Raw genomic sequence first — 18,400 nt, 5'->3', positions numbered from 1 at the left:
TGACTGTGTTAAAATTTAATTTTGTGAAGAAACAGCATATTTAAATGAAATTAAATCCCATTTCAGTGTTCTGATCAGCCTTCTGCAGTTCCATGTTCTGGTACTTTCTCTCCTGCTTGCAATCTATATTCACATCACATGCTGCTTAAAGTGCAGAGCAAAACCTTTCCTCAGCCACAGACTTTCAGAAGTTATTTCAACCTTTCTCCTAAAGCTAATTTGTTTTTTTTTTTTAGTGGAAGACTTCAGTTATACTAACATATTGTTGGAAAAATAACGAGAATGCTGGCAACAGAACATCTAAATACCAAATCAACACAACAGATCAATCATTTTTATCGTGGCTTCTTTATGCTTCTGTGAAATTATAGGTCTGTAAAGGTACCAGGCTTAATTTTCTAGTAAGCCACTGCCCTTCCTACCTCTCTCCTAAATGCCAAGACACAGAAGCGAAGGCTATCTCACTTTTCCTTTTGTTACTTTCCTGGGTGTGAAGAAAACAATTCAATCAATTTGTGAAGCACTTTTTGCCCCATAGCATGAGGTTTGTTTTACACTGACATTCAGAAGAGGAAATGAAAAGACACAGTGGACAGAGCAGAACAAAAAACAGCAGTACAAAGAAACAGAGTGTAAATATGTGTTGTTATCTGTGTAGATGTTTATACAGTTTAACACATAACAATGTCAGATAAGCAGACCTATATGAAAATTTAAATTTCACAGCATAGAATTCATTCCCACACACCTAGACTTGGAGTGAACGTGAAGGTTCTGTAAATTCTAAATTATACATTTAAACTATGATTTTACATTTTCAGCTTTGGCCAAATTGTAGCTACCTGGCACAACATGCACCAGAAGAACCAGTCAATTTTGTACCTGGGCTCTGTCATTTGAATCAATTCTGTAGGAATATTTAGCATCTACACCTGAAGATGGAACACATCTTTGAAAACCTGGAAAATTCGCATCTTGAATTAAACCGAGCGCTGAACTCTTACAGCAACAGCTGGATCGAAAAGTGATTTTGATCTCTGCTAACAGATTAAAACTGCTTACAATCCTAGGTGGCACACGTATATATTTAGCAGCATCTCCTTGGTCCTTGTTTTTTGTCTTTTATGTTTCTCTTACCTTTAGTGCACCGTGCTTTTCGTTTGCTCCAGCGATGAAAATTTCCGCCGTATCCTCGGCGTGCTCGGAGCGAGCGCGGACGAACAAGGCTGTGCCGGCTCCTGAGAGGTTCTTTAGTGCAACCAAAGACCCGTCGCCTTCCACCCTAAAGTCTGGGTTAGAAACCTCGAAGTTCAACTGGTTATTCCCCTTGCAGTCATCAAATTTCACTGGGGGGAAAAAAAGAAAATAATAAAAAGCACATTATGAGCGTCTACTTCGGAACAGAGCCCTCAAATGTTTTGATGTTATTGGCTTGTTCTCAGATTTTGGGAAGAAATGTCTCTCAATCTAAGGGGAAAAACTTATCAAGTTTTATATTTGTGTGACTCTAATTCATAAACAAATCTTATGAATATGCATTTTCAGGAGGATGGAGAGGTTTTGACCGGGCTAACTGGGGATGTAGGAGATAAACAAAACACTCTGGACATGAACCTTTTGTGATCAATCAAATGCACACCCAGCTTCACAATTTGAACAGCAGCAATAGAGACCTTGTTATCCTCCTCATCATAGCCCAGGATCTCTAAAGGCTCTCCTGGCAAAGTGGTTTCAGGTATTGAGTACATCTTTATGCTTAGCACTGAATACTTGCAGAATATTCAACCTCAGTCTACTGTAAAAGTGTAGAAAAACCAAACTGTAACATTTCTTACTAACTGCCAGGACTGTCATACAGTATATGAGCTGCACTAACAGTATAACTAAGGATAATTTTAATTGAACAGTAGCTGTCAATAATGCTGTCTCACTTTACATGAAGGGTTTAAAATATTTAGGAAAGCTGGCATAAAGAGAAAAATGTCCCAAAGCACAAAGGTTTGAGACTTTGCTTCAAATTCCTTCTCTGAGTCCAGTAGATTCACTTTGCACAAATCACAGGATAAAATACATGATTAAGAGATCTTCACCAAAAACTTGCAATTGCTAAGTAAACTTTTCAGATTTTGACATCTCTGAACAATATATTTGCAAGTGAAAGGTTTTTCTGCAGACAATCTGTTCTGTGTTCCCTACCTGCTCCTCAAGTTACTGCTGCTGCAGACTTTTCACTCACCTGTGTGCTCTCACTATTTTGATTTTACCTTTCATTTCTGTTGCCTCTTTAAAAACTACATTACACTTTCAGAAAAGATTACAGACAGGGATACAGACTACAAAAAACCAATGACAATGGACTTTAAGTGAATATAAAGCACTTTGTATAATTGTTTAAAGTCACTGTATAGACTTCTTGTATTGGGTCATTATTTTTAAAGGAAGAAAAATAATCCCAGAGTCTCTCACAACCTGGCCAATACCTAAGCACTTTCTGACTATGAAATCTCCCTAAGTGGTCTTAAAGCACATACCAACTTGAAGACAGGGCTGCCAGAGGACCTCGAGGAGATCCTTCCTTTCTGGGCATTCGCTGGGATTGAATCCCAGTGTAGAACACCACAGGAAAAAAGAACCATTGCTAGCCCTGGAATTTGAATACAACTTCGTTTTTATGACAAATATTGATGAGAAAGGTTAAATAAAAAGTTAAACAATGCAAATAAACATCCAAACTTCAGGACAAGGCACAGAATGAGACATGGGACACTATTTGCCGAAGCAAAAGTGGAGGGTTGGCCTTGGCTGCACCCAGACCATCACCCAGCCCTCCCTCACTGCCCAGGCTCAGCGGAACTGGGGAGAAAACGAGATGGAAAAGGCCCTGAGTCAAGATAAAGACAGGGAGGCCACTTATTTGGGCATCAATGGCCAACCAGAATTGACTTGGAGAAAATTCATTTAATTGCCAATTAAAATAGATGTGGGTGGTGAGAACAAGAAAAAACTAAAACCACCCTGTCATCCCATCTGGCTGGTTTCCCCAGGCTCAGTGTCACTCCGTCATTCCCGGCTCTTCAGCCTCCTCTCCCTGAGCAGTGGAGACACAGGGGGAGCAGGGGGTCACAGTTTGTACCTCAGGGCTCCTCTCTGTGGCTCCCTCCTCCTCACACTTCCCCTGCTCCAGCCCGAGTCCCCTCAGGACAGACCCACCTGCTCCTGCCTGGGGTCCTCCAGGGCTACCTGGAATCCCTGCTCCACACCGGGAGCCCTTCCTCCTTTTCCTCCTCCTCATCCTCCTCTCCCTGGGGCTCACACCTCACACTTTCCCCCTCATTCCTTATTCCCAGGTACCATTTTTCCCGTTTCCCACTGCTAGCACAACAGCAGCTCCGGTGTCTCTGAGGGCTCAGCTCTGCCCGGCGCTGGGGCGGCTGCGGGGCCGTCTGGGGACAGCCCTGACCTCCCTCACAGAGACCCCACAGCCCCCACACACCCACCAGGGCAGCAGGAGCTGAGCAGGGATTTTGAAAGAACAAAGTTGTGACCCTGTGAATTCACACTGGACTGTCCTCTTCCCAATGACAGTCCAAACTCCGTGATAGTCACCACAGGCTTTGCATAAAAATTCCCCCAGCACCTGAAGGATCTGCTGCTGCACAAGGTTTAAGCTCGATTACGTGTTTTTAACTAAAAACTGCTCCCATTTCCTCTGCTTTACTTGAGGGCAAGAGAGCTATCCTTGGATTCACAGTGGGACCACAAACCAGAATTTCATCAGCTCATTTGCCATTTCATTGAATTTTGCTGAAAGCAAAGGGGGATTATAAATAAAAAAGAGACAAAAAGCTCTTTCCCCTCAGATACTCCAATCCCTCCAGACAAACCTATCTCGGGCTGTCATGTGGCAGACTCCTGCTTGCAAAGTCTCGCACTGCAGCGGAACCAGGGAGGAAAAGCCACTGAATTTGGGAGCAGCAGCAGTTTAAAACAATTTTAGAGTGCTCAGACTGTGCTGGTGCCCACACTGCTCTCCAAGGCTGGGAACTCCTCTCAGAAAATGTCTCGTGCTCGCAGCAGGATTTTGATGGAAGGCTCTCTGTGAGCAAGGCCTCCCTGGTGAAAAACCACCCGTTTCAGTTTATGTTGGTGACATGACAGGTGTTTTAACAAACTCACTGCAATCTCCTAAAGCTATCAACCAACAAAAAAGCAAAATTTTCCTGTCACCACAAATGTGGGAAGTTGAAATTCTCTATAGTAATCACTGGATAGATACATACACTGTATATCTCTATGCACTCCATAGATCGCAGCCTTTATGAATTACAAGTCTTTTCACTTATTCTTTTATTCTCTTGAAAAAAACCCCAAACCGTATAATAATAATAATTTAAATAAATAAATAAATAAAATGAAGCAGGGTTTTTGAAAAGCAACTTGTTGAACTGGTGGCATCCCTGCCCACTGCAGGGGGTTGGAACTGCATGATCTTAAAGGTCACTTCCAACCCAAACCATTCTATGAGTCTATGAATAAATATGTACTTCTCATAGTCAAAAACTGCTAGTATCTAATAATAATCTATTAATAATACATTAATAGCTTACAACTGGAAACATTTGGCATCGCTCTCTGGGAAATTATGTCAGGAGTAAAAATTGGAAAAAAAAATTTAAAAACCTGAAAAAAACTATAATAAAGTCATCCCTTAAAACCAAACCTCACAGTTCAGAGCTGTAGCATCACCCAGCCAAACACTACAGGTCCCTCTCAAGAAAAGGACACATTGTGTTGTACTTCAAAAGGAGGGGGACCCTGGCTGGGAGTTCACTTCTCCCACCTTGCTGCTCAACGTTCACAAACCTGGAGATTCCTGCCTCGCTGCCATCTGCGTGCACCGGAGAGGTTCAAAGACCACATGCAGATCTGACACATGGAATCAGAAGTACTTGAATCTATATTCCCTTGGAACTAGGAATTGAGCAGGTTTAGACCTTTTATATTTTGCTCATCTGTTGATCTTGTTTTATGAAACCCTGCAACTTCTTCCGACAAGGGCAGAAGCAAAGTTGCTTGAAAGTGGAAAACCGTTCTCTTACTGCACCTCATCCAAAACCATTGATGCTTTCAATTCCCAGTCCTACCACAAAAACAAGACTATTTGATGAGGTTAATAGCAAAGAGAAGGAAAGAAAATGAAAAGGCTCTGAGAAGTACTGATATGCAGGAGTGACATTAGGAGTGGGTGGAAGATGAAGTGATCACAAGGACAGAGAACACTGGAGATTATTTGGCCTCAGGACCAACAGGGATGAAATGGAAGCCAATTGTTTTGAGAGTCAAAGAGAACTGTAGCCTTAGATAAAATCCCTAATCAGAAGTTAGGAACTTTATCAGAATGATGCTGTCTCCTGGACTGGGCTGACTAGGGAATACTGAATGAGATTGCATTGCATTCCCAGCCATTCTTACAGTGCCCCTCACTGGGAATGTTTGCTTCCTTAAACTCATGTGGCTTCTGGGGAGGAGCCGATGCAAATAACCAAAATTTGCAGTACTTGAGCTGCCCACAGCAGGTTCCAGTAGCAGCTGCACAGCCAAAGGAGCTGACCCTGGCACTGAGCACACTTACCTGCCCTGCCAGGCACTCAGGAGAGATCTGAGGAGTTCCAGCTTCCTCAGCTTACTCAGATTTCCATCTGCAGCACTACATCTATCTCTTAAACAAACCTGTACATCACTGATGCCCTAAAAAAAGCATAGCCTGTTAAATATGGGGCAAATAGGCTTTTTAGTTCTTATTCTCTGGTGAAAAAAGTCTTGCTTTGTACATAAAGCCTGTGTACAAATCTCTATGCACACTATAAAGTGTCATTAATTAATTACTCCTTATTTCCTCCTAGTATTAACCAGTGTAACACAAAACTAGACAGAAGTGTGTGGATATCAGTTGTGGGAAGCTTCAGGTGGATATTGAAGAAAGATTTCCAGCTAACCATTAAAAGAAGGTGCTGGGGATATGCTGAATATTTGCCATTACAGGGTTTTAACATGAGTTTAATCAAATAGCAGCTTAATCCAAAATCATTCAACACCACTTGCAGCACCTGATCCTGCTTCAAACCAAGAGAATGAACTAGGTGACACCTTAAAGTCTTTTCCACACATAAAAGTTCTAGACCTTAATTAATATCCCTCTCTTTTCAGGTCTACATTAGGCCTATAATTATGGGGTTCATTCAAGAAAAGAAAAACTACAAAAATGCAGTGAACTATCCACTCTATTTTACTACACAGCTTATTCATCCAGCTGAGTCCTGGGCACTGCCCCCTCTCCCAAGACTGAGGGAAATTTGGGCATGGGACTGAGAACTTCTGAAAACAAGACGAACAAGCACACAGGGAAACTCACTGTTCTTCCACTGAAAAATGATCTAAATGACAGAAAGTGCCAGGTTTCAAGAAGGTATAGAATAGCTGTTTTCAGAAATAAAACATCCTGTTACAAAGAGTTCTTCTAATAAGGTCTTTTCAGATTTATGTTTAAACAATCCCCAGACACCAAAACCAGAATAGTTACCAAAATCTCTGTCAGTTGGATGGAGAGCACACGCTCTAGGGACTCTACCAAGGTTCATGGAGAGCTCCTGCACACTCACTTTGTGCTTGAGCTCAAGGAGTTTAATGGGATTGTAAAATCTTCAGAGCAAAGGCCACTTGTTTGCTCTCTGTCTGTACAGAACTTGCAACAAAATGAGTCATATTTGATACTCAAGGAGCTACAAAAGTGCAAAAAATGAATAATAGTAACAGTTCAGCTCTAGTCCCAAACTAAAACATTAGTGATGCTACACCAGACATGACTGGTGATTGTGTCTCGTCGACAAGAATTCGATGGGCAATTAAAAGAGTGATCTAATATCTATTTATGTGGAGGTGGAGTTCTCCGGTTGTTGACACGTATATGACTCTTTGGATGTTCCTAGTCGTGCTCCAGCTGCCAAATGAACATCTTTATTGTGCCTAATGTGCCACATGGTACGAGACAGGCTCCAAAACTCCACGCAAGCAGAATGAAAATACTGCCAAGCAGCTCCCAATGAAAAACAGCACGAGTGTCACTCATCGCCCTCTGTTCATTTCTCAACCTCCTATGTCAGACTTTTACTCCTTTCTGGTAAAAATACCCATTCACATGTGAATTGTACAGAATATTTCTGCCCACCAATCAGTATTCATTATTAGTAATACCTGCATACATCCCAAGGCTTTAATACTGACTTTGAGCTTATTATCATAAAAAATCCTACTGGAAAATGGTTTCTTGTGCAAGATCCCAAGTCCATTAATGTAATGATGGGAAACAGAAGCTGGAAATATTAACCTTTATAGATCTCAGTAAGAAAACTCAGGGTCCTGGGATTCACTATTTCAGTGCATCCCATTCTCTCTGTTATGATAAACCAGCTATGTGAGGTTTGTACACAACTGTGATATTTATGATAAAGAACCACAGATGTTTAAAGAATACCATTTTAAAACATTCAAAGGTTAGCAGTTGCATTTCTTGTAAACTATAAAATGAAAACAAGCTGAAATAGATTTGTATTCAAAAGCGTGTATTAGCCTGGTATATTCCTCTTCCAAAGTAATTTTTTTTTCCTGAGTTTAATTCTCAAAAGTGTAATTTGTTTTGAACAGAAATACAGACTCTGTAACCTTGTCTCTGATGAAACCGCTACAAAAGTATTCTGAATAAATAAAGATATATATTTATGTATAAGCACACCAAAACTTACTCAGTATGTCTCTATGTACAGGTATTCATATTTTTCTGTTAGCTGATCATAACTAGCAACAAAATGGCTCCTCAGTGAGGAAATTTCACATTGAAAATACAGACTTAATTACTCTATCAATGAAGATTAGGAACCTTTCTGTTAATATAACCTAGCCTTGCTCAAATCAGTGGGAATTACAGCATCAGACAAATATTATCCTGTGTATTTGTTCTCATCCTTTTTTGTGAATAACTTTGGATCATATTGGAACCACAAGTCAGAAGCTGTATCTGTGAGAGGTCTAGAGATGCAAGAAAAGTACATTCCAGCTGCACAAAGGCAACTCAGCTTCCCAGCCCAGCAGGGATTTGTCAGCTCTGCTCAAAAGTCCTCCCTGCTCAACGACATTAGCAAAATAAGAGAAGCTGGACAGAAAGTGGCGAAGCTGAGCTTCATTAACTACAAAGAGACAAAAGTGATGGTGGAAGCAAACGGAAATGATTCTGAGTGCTGTTGTTGTGCATAAAAATTCATAAAGCACCATGACCTAAGGAAGCTCTTGTTAGCAGCAAACACTGCTGCTGACTGCAGGCAGCAGGAGGGGAGGGGGAGATGGAACAGGCCCCATGGGGTGTTCCTTGTCTGACTGGCACGGGGACTCCCAGCAGCTCCACACAAAGTGCAGAAATGCAAAGTGCTGTGAGCCTTCAAGAGCTGAATTATCCTGTGGAGGGGATGAAACCTGCCTGGAACCAACACATCTGGACAACCTAAACCCATCAAGGAACAAGAGAGCTGCTGTGACAGCAGTGAACGGCACAGGGGCTGAGCAACAAAAGAAACCCTGCCTTTCAAGCCAACAACACTGTCCACCAGGAGAAACAGCTTCTTTCCCTGCCTTTGTGATGCCTTCCAAATCACCTCTGGAACACAAGTTTTGGCAGGGAGCCCACAGCCACTGTGTTTCTGCTGTTTTCCTGCAAGAATACCTGAACAGCAGAAGGAAAAAGAATAGAAAGAGAAAAGTGCTGCCCTGTGATGCTTTTGGGGGCAGACTAATGGGAGACAAGACGCTGTCAACAGTTAAGTCAGACAGGTTGCTCCTAAAGATATGAGGTTGTCATTATTTCATGTCTAAAAGTGCGCTATAAATAATGGATTTATGGCTTAGAAAAAGTACCAGCTTGACTAAAATATTTCTTTGCACAAAAATGTTATTGAACACTTCATAAAATGAGTGAAATGAATTTTATGAAAACCTTTTTTGAAGGCTTTTAAACAGTTTAATGCTAAATTCTAGCTCTGCAGTAGAATTGCTAGAGAAATCCAATGAGCAACAGTAGGTTATTATCTCCCACTGCACTTTTATGATTTTCTTGTGTTTATATAATTTCTTTATGTGCCCCTGAAGTAAATTACAATGATGCCTTATTTAGCATCCAGATAGTCAAAAACTGAGGAAACATGAGCAACATGTTCATCAGAACATAAAAAGAATTAAGACAAAAACACATTTATATTCAACTTCTTTGGAAGAATAAGTACTAAACAACAGACTTCACCCTTGCACTATAAAATCTACAAAAATAAACTGATTACCTAAACTAGCAAACATTCACATGTGATTTATGTGTGGTGATCAGATTTGTGCAGAGTCCTCTTGCAATGCAGAAATTAGGCCAGCAGTTCATCCTGTGGGCACTGGGGTGTGGATATCTGCCCTTTGGAGAACAGCCTTTCCACGGGAGAAATGGTACCTATTAATAGTCACAGTCTTCTCTGTGCTGTCAAAATTCATCCCAAGGATATAGCACAGACAGGAGATAAGCTTCCTGGAGATGAAGAAAGACAAAGGATTTCACCCAGAAACCACTGCAGTGAAAAAGTGTGATGTTTTTACCATAAGAATCACATCGGTCTGTCTCCTGCACCTCCTCTCTACCACCAACAGCCCTTGAAGAGCTGGAAGATTGTTAATAACTTGAAATTGTGTAGCACAGATCAGCTGAGCAATAAGTGGTGGCTGACTGAAGGCTCCCTCTGCCTCTGTGTCGTGGTTATGTGACTCCAGAACCAGTGACTCCCTGCCCTCTGAAAAACTACATCACCAGTTCTCTGCTCTGCCTCTCTCCTCACCTTCTATATCCAACACTGCACTTCAACATCTTTTAAGATCTCACCAAGCTCTGCCTCTCCTCTCCTGGCACATCACAGCACCACTTGTCAGGAATCAGTATCACAGCAGGGACCCTGAGCTGGAGCTGGACAACCCTACCTCAAAACCAGAAGCAGCACAACTTGTATCAGCCCAACTCTGAAGCCAAATGTCTTTGCCCTGCAGCTTTGAGGTTCCTGTTTGGGATTCCAGTGAGTATTTGCACAGAGTATGATGTGAGCAAGATGGTCCATCAGCACCAAACTCGAGGATTCCTGTCTTTTTCCTCACATGTCACTGCTTCTTCTTGCCTTTCCCTACCATACTCCCTCCTTCCTTACTCCTAGAAAGGAAGATCCCTCAATGGCTTCTCATGCTTTTCAGCAGATTTATTCTACCAACAGGGCTCCATCAGCTGCTTGAAAGCACAGTCTCTGGCTGCTTGAAATTACAGGAAAATACAAACACTTCAATCAAAAGTGAAGGCGTTCCCTCCTCCCCCCAGCAGACTTCACCAGCTCACATTACATGATACCTTCACACATCATTTTGCTGCCTATTGTCTTATTTAGGGCAAAAATCTAATCAGGTGGAAGGAGTTGTAATGAGCTGCTCTCAGTTGGAAGTTTCCTTGACTTATTCATTACAACACAGGCGTGTTATTGACTGATCTCCTGGGTCAGTGGCTGTGTTATAAGGCACGGCAGTGCTACAGCTTCTGGTCTAAACCCTAGAGAAAAATTATGGTTTCAACAAAAATATGATGTCAGTGGGTGCATCTGAACAAATATAAAAATCAGAACTTTAGATGTTGTATCACAGCCATTGATCTTCTGAGCACAACACACAGTTCAGTTGAACTGGAGCTGGAGCCTCTTTGTAAATGCAGAGGACACAGACTGATCCTACATTTGTGGACCTGCTGTCACACCTGTGGAGGAATATGACATTTCACTGTTAATGCTGCATCGATTCTGAGCAGCCCAAATGACCCCAAACCCAGCAGCAATATCTAGAAAAGACTCTTTTTGACTTTGTTAGTTACAGAGAAAGGGTTTCCCACTGCAATGCAAATGATCGATAATATTCCATTTTAGCAGATTTCCCTAACATTGTGCCGAGAACCCCAGGAGAGCACGAGATGAAATTAAGTTTAGATTCTTACAACATCTTCACTGGGAGAGTCTGAGACACAAGCAGACAGAATCAAAGACGTTCAAATGCATTCAATATGTCTGTGGCTCTGCAGATTGCTGTGAGAAGTTTGTCAATATGAAGTTATTTGTACCCTATAGTGGAGAGAGGTTAGACAAAAATCTCAGTTTGTCCAAGAATTCCCAGAGGGATATAATGGATAATTTCCTTTGAATGCTGGCTGAATAAAGCTGGAAGAAGCAGTACCCTACTGACCATGGGTTTTCTTGTCTTCTGCACAAGCACACATCTGAACTTCGAGCAGTCGCCTTAAGTGCGAACGAAATCCAACGTCTCGATGTGTGTAATTTATTGAAAACTAATCAGCTGAGGTTCCATCCAGGAGAAAAAACAGTGTCCCGGGAGATTTAACCATATAAATAAAATGCTATCAGCAGATGTCAAAAAGTAACAACAAGCAATCACTCACAGGAAACAGCTGCAGTGCAACCAGCACAGAAAGTACCTTATTTACACCAGGATGTGTTTCAAATGCCTCCAAAGCCACAAATTTATTTAGTAAGGGTTTTCCATTAACTAGACAATTAGTCAAAGGTCATGGGGATATTTTTCCTCAAGTTCACAATTAAAACTGTTTGTCTTCAAGATGAGTTTGTTATAATTACAGTGATCTGTCACTTCTTAATGTGATCTGTCATAACTCCTTTTTTTCCTTTTTTAAATTGTTTTCCTTTTTCAATGGCACAAGCTTCTGTCAACACTTAATTAACGTCATTTTTACATGAGTTTTAAGTTAATCTAATAGAAATTATGATATATTCTTAGACGAACAGAAGGTTTACTGTTATGCAAAAATTTACATTAGCTTGAAGTTTGGCCATTAGTAGAAAAAGCAAATAAGTGATAAAAATGAAATATGGGGCCTCACTGGAGAAATAGATGCTTTGTCTGCTCCTTCAGTGGGAAGTTCAAATAACTCAGTGATTTGAGGCTGGAAGTAGAAATTACCATTGTAAAAAATATCTTTTGTTCTACACCAAATCCATGGCAGCTGCTCCCACCCTTATACCCTTGCTTTTATCAGAGATGGGAGAAAAAATATTGCTTGAGATATCTGCCTTGCTCCAGCAGTGCATGGAGACAAGAAGTCAAAGTGCAGGAGCTTTTCATTACATGAGCTATCACTACCAAGTGCTTTTTGCACGTTCCCCACAGATCCTGTGCGAGGCAATATTGCCTCCACCTCCTCAGCCTGGGGTCCTGCTTTCACCTCGTGTGGGAGGTCACAACTAATCTGGGATTCAGCACGCTGCTGCCTCACCACCCCAATAAGAAGCAAAACTATTGGCCAGGAAACGTTAAAAAACCCAAAACCATGGGCATCTACACACAGCTGCCCTTCTTCTGGAACGATAATAATTATTATTATAGAAGCGTCCCCCAATGTACAGCAATATTTTCTGAAAAGGCATCCCCAGGAATGAAGCTTTCCCGTGTGCAGCTGATCTCCAAAGAGCCCTTGGTGGTAGGAGTTTGTTTCAGAAATAGAGAGTGACGCATCATTTACGATACAGCAAAGGAAATGAGAGTGAGTAATAAATCCACTGTGCAATATTTTCCTTTCAAAATGGATCCTGTAGGTTGCTGGCCTATTTTGCCAGCTGCTGAATGAGTAATGCCATGCCTGAAGATCTGCTCAAACCATTTATTCTGTGGATTGTTCAACTTTCCCTGTGAAAAACCTAAACAAGGTTCCTCCCATTTTCAGGGGAAATCTTTGGTTTCTTGTCTTCTCCATCAATAAATCTGACAGAAAAATAACAGTTTCTCTTAGTGGCTTTACCAAGTTCTCTCAAGCGAGTTGCCTCAACCTTTTATTCAAGGAAGCAGTATAAAGCTGATTTCTCCAGACAGATCTGATAAAAGCCTAAATAACAGACCTATAATCCTTTTCAGCCCTCAGTCTAAAAATCAGACACAGTTTATGAACAGCTTTTCAGAATGCCTTCAAAATCTAAATTGCATTTAATTTCTCATAATTCTCATAAAATGAGCTGGTAATTAAGCTTTTGTTTCACTCAAGTAACAAGCCAATTCCAACACACAGATCATTCTATAAACCATGTAAAAAAATCAAATGCTTAATTGCAGCCTGCTAAAGTACAAAACTCCTGAGAATAACAAGGAAAGCCACCTCTCAAAACTCTGCTGGATTTTAAACTTGCTAAACTTATTCTCATCTATTTCCAACAATACCAGTGCTTGAGTAACAGTTGCAGAACCAAATAACCTTGGTTTGAATTTTGACTCTCACACTAAGATCAGACAAGTCGCACTGCTGAGAACAATGTAATTAAAATTGCACCATGTAATCTTGCTCTGCACAGTCATTCCCAGAACAGTTTCTATTCACATCAAACACAGGCTTTTATACTTTAAAGAAAGGCAGGCTTTGGCATCTTCCACAAAAGAATTGACCTGAGGGAAAGTATATTCTGTCAGTCAGGATCATTTATAAGCAACCTGAAATTTGTTTGCATAGATAAACCAAGGAAAGACTATCAGGCTACTGAAGTTTCTGCCTCTTTTAGTAACTAAGGAACAGTGAAAAAAAAACCCCAACCAAATAAAAAATCAACAGAAAACACGTAGAGCACAATAGTAATTATTTGATGATCCAGGTGACACTGGTATTCATGTTTGCTATTTAAATGGGTGGCACTGCCACACGTGCTCATGTTTAAACAAGCAGCATTGTATAGGAAACAAGTGACAATGCAAAGTTGTGCCAATCACTTGATATGATCTGTATTTCAAATATACACTCTACTTCAGAGTGCCATTTGCTGTTGTCTGGCTGTCAACCAACCTGCACTTTGCATCACTGGAACCACAAGCTAAGATTGGGATCAGTGCAGTGTTTGATTCCAAGACTTTTTGTCAGCCTCGGGAACACGGATCAGGCCATGACTGACGGTTTACACAAAATCTGTGACCAATGAATAGTAATTTTTTTTCTTATATTCAACTCCACAGTCAACAAAAGAGTGCAGTGAAAAGCCATCTGAGCCAACTTCCCAGATATGAACACCCACAACAAGGACTGGGTAGGAAAAAGCATTACCTGAAAAACGAAAACAGGACAACTTTAGTGTGGAGATTAAGGGCACCAGAATACCCCTGGTGAATAAGATTTCTTTTCAGTAATATACTTTTATATTATTTCTGATGTGTGTCATATTCATTTTCATATGGCACTGGACACAGATCAGACAAGATGCTGCCTTACCACAGAGTAACTGTAGATTAATTACCAGGTCAGTAATGTAGCTAAAATTTTATTACCAGATAATCTCTTAGATTTAATAAATAACCCTAAAACTAAGTGAATTCCATCCACCATCATAGTTGCCAACACAACAAAATTTGCCAGTTGTTCAGTGGCAGCTCTACATCCACCCAATTTCTTTCTTTGAATTACTACTTTCATTTTTCCGAGTCAAGTAGAATTAAAAAACATGATTTCTCATCTTCCTTTTTCTCTCCTTAGGCTGGGTATAGGTGCCACTAATTGCAAATGCTCTGCTGAGTGCACTGAGGATTAGTCATACAGATTCCCTACGCTCTCACCTGACTGTGCAGCATTAGAATGCACAAACCTCAGCACATCTGTTTGAATAAATGTCTCTTGCCTTTCACATTAGAATAACTGCAACGATTATAATGCTTATGAAGCTTAAAGAGGTGAGATAATAATCAGTCAGTCTTTACTTTGCTTCTGGTTATAAAGCCATTAAAAAGAGGAAAAAAACCACAAAACCCCCGAAACCACTGAATCTGTGCATTTTTCCAGCTCGTGTGCCCTTCCAAAGCATTAGTCTCTTGTGACAAATAGAGCCCCATCCTTCTGAACACTGATATTCCTCATTCCTGTTCCACTTTGCTAATGGCTACAATGGTGACACACAGAGAATTCATTTGGTAAACCTGATTTGCCAAAAGTTTTCAAGTGACACGACGTTATATATTTCTGCACGTGGCTGCTTAGTGACTTTGTAGTAGTTCCAGCCAGGCACCGAGGCGTAAATAAATAATTATGCCATACCAGAGAGTGAAAGTGAGACATTTATAGATTTAGGAATAGAAAGGTTATCAGAATTCATCATCTAGGAACAAATATAATATCCTCAGCTCCCCTGTCTAGCACGCATCCAGCAAGAAATATGTTATAAACTCTGCTGACAAGTGAGTTTATAACTTGGGAGTTTGAAGTTTAAATGAACTCTGCAGCTAATTAAACTCAGCTCAGTGCTTCTGGAGGTGTATGTTTGCATTTTAGCCCACGCTTTATTCTGGAATAAACAGTTGCCATTCACTCATCCACACATTCGAAAGCTGACAGATTCCAGGGAAATGAGAGTACAGAAATGCCACACACTTTCTTGTGGTTCCCAAGGAATGGAGAGTGATTAGATAACTCACAGAAATCCAATGCACAGAGGCAGCTGTGGGAGCCCTGCAGACTCTGAGGACATGATCAGACTGTAGTGTCAACACAGTTCCCTCCACCCAACTTTGGTGATGATTCCAATATGAAAGATTGGTTTTACAACTCCACACTTGTCTTAAACATTTCAAAGTGATGGATGTAATTATTCACTAGAATCGTTTAACAATAGGCTAGAACTTGCATCAATGAATATTAACTAAAAAAAAAATTAGTTTTCAAGTACCAAAGGCTTTGTGTATTCAGTCTGATAGACAACTTTCATTCCCTCCCTCCCCTTCTCTTTCCCCTCAGTGTTTTGCATAAATACTCCGTTATTACAAAGTCCTGCTGTCTGGAAACTGGTGATACTTATTATTGCAGAGGCAATGGCTGCTATTGTACTGAAATGTAGAGTGATATAGGTGCAGTGCTACCATTATACTTTAAAGTTTTTCATCTTGTGTAATTTTTGGAAAGCGATTCTTAATCATCACCTCCAAGACCTTTTATTTTGCAAATCTCTTCATTAAAATTTCCTTTCAAAGCTGAACAGAACCAGATTTCGTTACAACCCTGATAGATATCCATTAATGTTTTGAAGTTCTGCCAGAGACAAGCCTGGAATGAGAATGTTCTTTACCAGGGAAGCTTTCACAGAAGAGTAAATTACAGACAGAGAGCTGGATGCTGAACTGGCACAAACAGCACAGCCCTGCCAGCCTTTTCCTACACATGGAACAGTTATCCCAGATGTATCCCATCCCAACCCAGGAGAACCTTTCCTTGCAGAAGAAAGTAGATTACCTGGCCTTGAGAAGCAACCAAGAAACAAAATACAGACTCTTTACCTTCCCCACAACTGTGCCTGTCTTTGAAGAACAAGACTTTCTGCTGTTTGTACACTCAGCACCAAGGATGAACGAGCTCAGTCCTTCAAGGAAGGGTTTCTCTTGCCATGATTTCCAGCTCACCTCTGTCCCACCAACTCTCCTTTCCACAGAGACTCCTACACAGCAACTGAGAATGAATTGTACTGCTCAACTCAGTTACCTTTCCAAAGTTGTTTCCCAATTCTACATTCCTCCTCCAGCTTTCCAAGCCATCAGAGGAGTAAACATTATTTTAGTATCACGTTCACTTGCTGTTCCAGTAGGAGACTGTACATTTCTCTTCCTTTTTCTTTAGATGTATCTAGAAAACTTGGTAGCCATGGAAAATAAACCAATTTTTACCTGTATTAACATATCAGGGATTCCAGGTTCTGTAACTGTGAATTGCTCATTTGAGCTCACACAGCCAGTCAGTTCCATAAAACCATGGAATCAGTAAGGCTTGAAACGACCTTTAAGATCATCAACTCCAACTTTTAACCCAGCACCACCACTTTGTTCACCATCAAACCATGTCCTCAGGTCCCATATCCACACAGTTTTTTGAACAGGGATGGTGACTCCAATACTTCCCTGAGCAGGTTGTTCATGCTTTACAACCCTTTCTGTGAAGAAGTTTTTCCAGAGCCAGTGCAGGACCTGCCAACTGCCCATAGGTCTGCAGGGCACTACTCTGTACAGAAGTCTCATCAGTACACCGGGGGAAGATGCCCACACCCCAGAAGAGCAGCATTTTGACACAAGCATCAACTCTTGCTTAGGAAAAAACCTGGAACTCCCAGGATCATTGATCAGCACCTGCAAACTAGGCTCAGAAAATTAACTACCACCTAAAAGCACCGTCTGACAGTAGATGGTGTCACAAAGACTGTCACTCTCAGCTTTTGGTGTGCAGAATCATGTTAAATTTACTTCATTGTCTCTGTACAGAAGCCATCATTTTTTTTATTTGCACTGAAATAGGTTTTGGCTACAAATATTGAAAATTCTTCTGTTCAAAATGCATAATATGACCTACAGGAATCAGGCACAGCCACAGAAGCTGCCTGAGAAAGTTCATCTCAAGGGCAAGCACATATAAAGAATGTTGAAAACGTTAGACAGGGATGTTCAAATTGATATTTGGGATTAAAAAAGGATATTTGAAATTCAGTAGTACCAACATGAGCATCCAAGTGCTGAATATGGACAATAACTAGACACTAATATTTTAAAAGTCAAACTGGTGCATTTAATGGTTATTAGGAGTGGAATAAAATGCACCAAAGAAGCTTCAAATACCACAGCTCCGTTCCCATTCCCAGCTAGGTAGTATTTATACATCATGGACCAGGCTCTTAATGGGCAGACACCAGTTCTCCAAATGGCACAACATGGAGTGACATCAGCAGGGAAAATCAAAAAGCAGCAATTAGATTCTGCAATGTGTTACAACATTCTGCTTGAGAGACAAATGGAAAAGAAATGCACATATTCCAAAGGAAAGTGCTACCGGTCGTTTGAGCAAGTTCTTTAATTCTTAGGCCATGGGACAGATGGAGATTTCATTAATGGTGAGAGTTGTTTCTGCATGACAGAAAAACTGCACCCAAAATGAGTCCTCCTGGTGCTGAGCTGCCAGAGCTACTTTAGTGAAAGGATCACGTGGGGGCTTTTTAATTCTGCCTCTACCAATTATTTCAAACATGAGTTTTCATTCTAGGTCAAACAAAAAAAAAATATTTAATGTTAAGAACATTTTTTAATTTAAGCAAGGGGGGGAAAAAAATACCCAAAAAATCCCTCAGATTTTCAAATTTAAACAAATTTCTGGGCCAAAAAGCACTTGTTCTCACACATGCATAATGTTAATTATGAGGCATTACTCCAACATGTGATACTGCTTGAGAGTCACATCAGAAACAGAATTTCAGTATTGAAAAAAAGAGAT

The 18,400-nt window shown here is 40.7% G+C and overlaps 1 protein-coding gene across 2 annotated transcripts in view; it reads right to left on the bottom strand.

The window, feature by feature from the left end:
• Positions 1-18,400, bottom strand: part of CDH13 (cadherin 13) — a 446,174-nt gene that overhangs the window by 290,746 nt on the left and 137,028 nt on the right. For both annotated transcript variants that reach the window (XM_032701054.1, XM_032701055.1), the window contains exon 3: positions 1,138-1,346. In XM_032701054.1, coding sequence (XP_032556945.1) covers positions 1,138-1,346 — 209 coding nt within the window. The remainder of the gene's footprint in view (positions 1-1,137; positions 1,347-18,400) is intronic.

Source organism: Chiroxiphia lanceolata, chromosome 13 (assembly GCF_009829145.1).
Source record: "Chiroxiphia lanceolata isolate bChiLan1 chromosome 13, bChiLan1.pri, whole genome shotgun sequence".
NCBI lineage: Eukaryota > Metazoa > Chordata > Aves > Passeriformes > Pipridae > Chiroxiphia > Chiroxiphia lanceolata.
The sequence above is the reverse complement of the archived record's forward strand: the minus strand, read 5'-3'. Positions and strand labels throughout refer to the sequence as shown.